The 6,000-nt window shown below is 49.8% G+C and overlaps 1 protein-coding gene across 1 annotated transcript in view; it reads left to right on the top strand.

Annotated features, from left to right (window-relative positions):
- EHD3 (EH domain containing 3) overlaps nt 1-5,570 on the top strand; it is a 31,308-nt gene extending 25,738 nt beyond the window's left edge. Inside the window, exons 5-6 of the mRNA XM_019735384.2 lie at nt 537-701; nt 3,404-5,570. Of these exons, the coding sequence (XP_019590943.1) occupies nt 537-701; nt 3,404-3,931 (693 nt within the window). The 3' untranslated portion in view covers nt 3,932-5,570. The remainder of the gene's footprint in view (nt 1-536; nt 702-3,403) is intronic.
- The last annotated feature ends 430 nt before the right edge of the window (nt 5,571-6,000 follow it).

A 6,000-nucleotide genomic window follows, 5' to 3' on the forward strand; every position in this document is an offset into this window, starting at 1 on the left:
CTGCCTCAGGAACATGGGCCGTGCCAACTCTGGGGTCCACGGGGCAGGGCAGCGTGCTGGCGATGATCACAGGCCCTGGGGTCAGACAACTAGATTAGAGGCTGACGCTGCTGTTTACTAACTGTGCGATCCCAACCCCAGCAAGGTCCTCGGTCTCTCTGTGCCTGTTTCCACGTCTGTAAAATGAAAGGGCTGGCGGATAGAAGAGAGAATGTAAAAGCCCTCATCACAGTGTGTGTGTCCTCAGGAGTGCTTAGTGAGTGTTACCGTCTTCCTCATCAACATTGTCTCTAGCATGACCGTACCTACTACCGCCTTGACCTTCGCCTCCCCACTGTCTCACCTTTCCCATGAGACATAGAAAAACAGCTCAGCGCTGCAAGCAGTGTGAGCAAGAACGTGGAGATAAGAATTGTTTCAGAAGTAGGAGCAGGAGGAGGAAGGGTTTATGGAGAGAGATGGGTGACAGCCCCCTAGAGGGAAGAGATGAAGCGAGGGTCTTGATCTGAAGCTTTCTCTCTGCTCCCATTTCTCAGGTCCATGCCTACATTATCAGCTCTCTGAAGAAAGAGATGCCCTCAGTGTTTGGGAAAGACAACAAGAAGAAGGAGCTGGTGAGCAACCTGGCTGAGATTTATGGCCGGATCGAGCGGGAGCACCAGATCTCACCTGGAGACTTTCCCAACATGAAGAGGATGCAGGTAACCAGAGTCTGGGGCTCCAGGACAAGGGACAGTGTCACACAAGCTGGCTGAGCAGCCTGAGTATGGAGGAGGCCACCCTTGGGTCCCTTGGATGGAAAGTCAACCCAGAATCAGAAGGCAGGGAGATGACCCTACATCTGTCCTCCCTGCTGAACTGTCATTGGCCCAGAAGGTGTCATAGCTGGGCCTGGGGAGAAACAGAGCCACAGCACTCCTAAAGGAGCAGGGGTGTCACATGATGTTTGGGGTCTGACACCTCTAGTTTATGATCCTCTCCAGTCACAGCCATCACAGGCTTAGAATCCCCACCATGTCACATGAAAAAAAAGGTTCTCCAGGCCCTCAAGTGCTTACGTTGACCTCTGAGCTCCCACTTGGGAGCTGTTTGGAACGCAAGGCAGAGACGTCCACACAGGAGCTTGCCATCTTTGGAGCACACTGTGGGCTCCTTTTTTGGGTCAGGGACCATCACACATGATTTATCTTGTTATTCCCCAAATCCTCTAAGGGAAGCATTTTCATCCTCTCTTTATAGATGAGCAAATAGAGGTTTATAGAGGTAGTTAACCTCTGCAATTAAATTGCCTGCAGATTTCTGAATGTAGTGATCACATAAGGCTGCCAGTAGAAAAGCCAGGAGTGGTCCCCGAAGTCCAAGCAGGAAACCATCACATCCTACTAACTGGATCCTCTCTGAGCCTATCTCTTCATCTGTAAACTGAGGCTCCAGAAGCATCCACTGTATATGGATTTTGAGCATCAGTAAGATAATACTTACAAGGCACTTAGCACAGAGCCTGGTACAGACTATGCCCTTAAACTTCAGTAGAAGTAAGATGTCACCACTGGGGGAAGTTGAGTGATGAGCATGAGGGACCTACCTCTCCGTACAATTTTTGCCACTTCTCATGATTCTATAGTTAATCCAAAATAAAAAGTTTTTAAAAATTAGGAAATTAGAGAAAAAGTAGCAGCAGATGTGGTAGTAATATTGTTTTTGCTCTTGGTGCTGACTTTGATCTTTAGCTTGGGAACCAGTTTCTCAGTTTCTAAGACTAGGGTTTTAGAACATTACTATAGTCCCAAATAGGCATTTTTAGTTTCCTATCTGGTAAAATAAAAAGAAAAAAATAGATGTGTAGAGTATGCAATTTGTTCATATATCCATTCATTCCTATAACCACCTCCCATAGTCCGTCACTAATTTCAGCATTACTTTAATGTAATTTGGGTTTCTCAACAGCTGTGGCTTGGAACGTTTTTAGTTTCTCTTCTGTTAAGAAGTTAATGATCTGTAAGCAAACATTTGGGAAGATGACATTTGAAAGGAACCATATGACCCCTTTTTTAATGTGAGGAATCGTTTCTCAACATAAATGGTCTCATCTTCTCATTCGTTTGCCTGTCCTACGTTAGGTTCTGTTGTTCGGTATGCTGAATCAATAACGTAAAAGGCCATCCTGTGAAGGGGGCCGAATGTGTGGGGGGTGGGAGCACTCACTGTGCTCCCTAAAAGATATTGGGATGCCTATTTGGGAACCCACCGAACACACCAAGAAGTGAACAAGCTGGGAGAGATGCAAGGGATCTTGGGAAGTTATGCCCTGAGGGCAGGAGAAAGGGCTTGTCTGCTCCTCCTGCCCTCCCCACCCCACTGAGCCCCCACCATCTCCCTGGTTCAGCCCTGCTGGGGCGAGGTGAGAAACACCCAAGCTAACACTTGCTCTTGAAATGTAGCTGTGGGTGTTTTGGGAATTTTTCTGCAGTGAACTCAATGTGCTTGCCCCTGACACTGTCTTCTGCACACTGGTCTCTGCCCAGAGTCCTGAGCTTGCTGTGGCCAGAGTCAGGGCAGGAGTGGAAAGCGCTCACCTTGTCACTAGAGACGCCAAAGAGAAGTGGGGTGTTCTAGACTCAAGACCTTTCCAAATCACACAGACATGCAATGCGGAGCGTATTTCTTGTACCATGTGGCGGGGATGTCACAGGAAGGCCAGGAGGGGAACTTTTACAAAATCTGCATGCCTGCCCAGGTCTACCATGTCAGAAACTTTGAGAGCGGAGAAGATATTTGAAAAACTCTCTCCAGGCAAGTCCGTGAACATTCTGATTAAGAACCACTGGTTGGGGAGGACCTTTTGCTTCTATTATGATTTGTTTTCATTACCTGTGCCTCAATTTTTCCTTCCCTAAAATAGATAGAGTGTGATTTCCCCTCCCTCAGAAGGGCACTGGGGGGAGGAAATGAGATAATATAGTGAAAGCACTTTAAGTTTTTTAAGTTCAACCCTCATTAAAGTAGAGAGACCCACATGCCTCAGTCTCAGAGGGGCATAGCATTCAAGAACCACTGTTCAATAGCCAAAAGTAACTGAAAGAGAGATTTAATTATTTGCTGTCTAGAACAACGCTAAAGGTCATCGAAATAAATGGATCAGACCAATATTTGTTAAATTTTCCTTTCTTCCCAGCCCCTGCAACTGTTCTACTCTCTCCTAAAAAAAATTCTACCACGAGCACATGTGCCTTTTTTCTCCTCCTCTCTCAGATCTATTATTACTGTGTGACGTGCATCAGCTTAGCCTCTAAGCCACAGGGCTGTGAACATTCCCACATTAGTCAAAGGTGGCCTCCCCATCTGGGGGAAGGATCCCTCTACTGTCTTCTGTCCTCACCTTCTTTTCTGTCCCTCTTCCCAGGACCAGTTGCAGGCCCAGGACTTTAGCAAATTCCAGCCCCTCAAAAGCAAGCTGCTGGAGGTGGTCGACGACATGCTGGCCCACGACATTGCCCAGCTCATGGTGCTGGTCCGCCAGGAGGAGACACAGAGGCCCGTCCAGATAGTGAAGGGCGGAGCCTTCGAGGGCACCCTGCACGGCCCCTTTGGCCACGGCTACGGGGAGGGCGCCGAGGAGGGCATCGACGATGCCGAGTGGGTGGTGGCCCGGGACAAGCCCATGTACGATGAGATCTTCTATACTCTGTCACCGGTGGACGGCAAGATCACGGGGGCCAATGCCAAAAAGGAGATGGTGCGCTCCAAGCTGCCTAACAGCGTCCTGGGCAAGATCTGGAAGCTGGCTGACGTCGACAAGGACGGCATGTTGGATGATGAGGAGTTTGCACTGGCCAACCACCTCATCAAGGTCAAGCTGGAGGGGCATGAGCTGCCCAGTGAGCTGCCCGCCCACCTCCTGCCCCCATCCAAAAGGAAAGTCGCCCAGTGATGGAACAGGGGGAGGTTCTAGTGTTACAGGAGATGGGAGAGGAGATTACACACACACACACACACACACACACACACACACGCACATGCACGTGCACACACACAGGCACAGATCCTGTAAACTGCACTGAAGATGAGAGAGGTCAGTGACCCCAGGTTTCCAGGCTGATCTTTGTTTGGATACAAGTTCTCAGCATTGGTAGAAGCACAGGAGCATTCCCAGGGCCCCAAGTTTCAAGCCTTGGTCTCTCTTCCTCTCTCCCTCCCATCTTCCACTGCCCAGAGATCTGCCTCCTCCCCTGGAGGCAGTTAGGTCACTGGCCCACAGATGGCTCACCCTCCTCTAGATTCCCCAGATTTGGAGCAGATGGAAAAGCTTTTCGCTTAATATGCAATTCACTTGGTTTTCTGAGCTTTCTCCCCCTCTCTGGCTTCCTAATATGAAATCTGCTCCAAGCTCAGGAGATATGCAGGAAGGGGGCTGCGGCAGAGAGGAGAGGGGAGGAGGGGAGCATCCTTGGGGAACCAGGTCCCAGACTTGAACTGTTCTTTCCCAGATTTAGGCCCTGTCTGCCTCGGCAAACCTGGCTTTGAACCCTGCCAGCACTTCATTTCAAAGAACCGCGGTGAGGGAGGGAGAAAAGGAAATATAAGCAGGAAAGAAAGCAAAGAAACTATCCTGTCATTCTCTCCCCAAAGCTGGTCAAGGTGGTTTTATTGCACAGATTTTGTGAGATTCGTGTGTTTTTCCACCTGGCCTCTGATGTGTGGATGCTCAGACTCGACTCACATTTATCCAGCCCCTCCTGTGTGCCAGGAGCTGTCTTAGACACTTTTATAGAGACATTACCCCATGTGGCTCTCAGCACCACACAAGGGACTATGCATTAGCCCCCTCCCCCATTTTTCAGATGAGGAGCCTGAGACCCAGAGTTTTAAGTGACCTCAAAGTCCCAGAGGTCACACGTGATGGAGAGAGGATTCAGAGCCAGGAACTCATTCTCCCCTCCGCTGTGATGATGTGTGCAGGATCCAGCATTGCTGGCTGAGGACGAATCAGGGAGAGCAAGCTGAGCACGCAGGCCCCTCGCAGCCTCCCAGAGCAGGCTGACAAGGGAGAAGTCTGGCCACCTGCCACATCACAGAAGCAAACCGTGCCTTCTGGCTACGCGCCCCATGTTCCTAAAATCACAGAAGCCCAACAGCACCAGCGAGAGAGTGGGCCTGCCTGCTGGATGCTGTCCATGTCTGTACCTACTCCGCTTCCCACTCAGAGCCTGAGTCATCCCAACTCCAATGCAGCCACCGGCGCCATCACTTGGGGCCTTGTGTTGATGCTCAGGGGTCTGAGGTGGTGGTCCCTGCAGGACCCCCAGCAACTCTGTGGTGTCCTTGGAAAATCCCCACCATGTTCAGTGCCCTGCCCTCTCTGTGGTTTCTCCTGTGGCTTGCTTTATGGCCACTGAACCAACCACTTTGTGTGTTATGCTCCTCCTCTGATGGAAAACAGAAACAAGTATAACTTATTTTATATCTGTGTTCAGACTATATAGAGAATATTCTATGTACCTATCATGTGCTCATTACTGTAGTGTGTTTGTCATTAGTATTCATGTTAATACAGCATTTATCCTTTGGTAGCCACTTGGCCACAGAGCATCATTCCTTGGAAGGCTGAGGGAGAGGGGCTGGGTTCTTTCCTGGAGTTTCTGGTGGCACCTCTGGCAGAGGATTTGGCTGCCCAGAACGACCTCCTCACATAACATCCCCTTAACCTGTCAAAGTGGTTACCCAGGCCGCCCTGATGGAACCACCGGCCCCTGCCACTCTGGAGTGGAGATGGTCCCCAAGCCTCTGGGTCTCCTTTTTCATCCATACATTTCTCTTTCTCGCAAAATGAAGGGCAAAGGAAGGCCAAGGCAAAGAGGTGTAGCCTCCTCTAACTTGAGTGCCAAGCCCAGCTGAGAGACCATTTCTCAGTTCTGTGCGCTCTATACCTTTGAGTTGAAGGAGAAATGGGAAGGAGCAGAGGGAACTGAAGTTTCTGTCTGTCTATTTGAGAAGAAAGGA

The sequence above is a fragment of the Rhinolophus sinicus genome, linkage group LG05 (assembly GCF_036562045.2).
Source record: "Rhinolophus sinicus isolate RSC01 linkage group LG05, ASM3656204v1, whole genome shotgun sequence".
Lineage (NCBI taxonomy): Eukaryota > Metazoa > Chordata > Mammalia > Chiroptera > Rhinolophidae > Rhinolophus > Rhinolophus sinicus.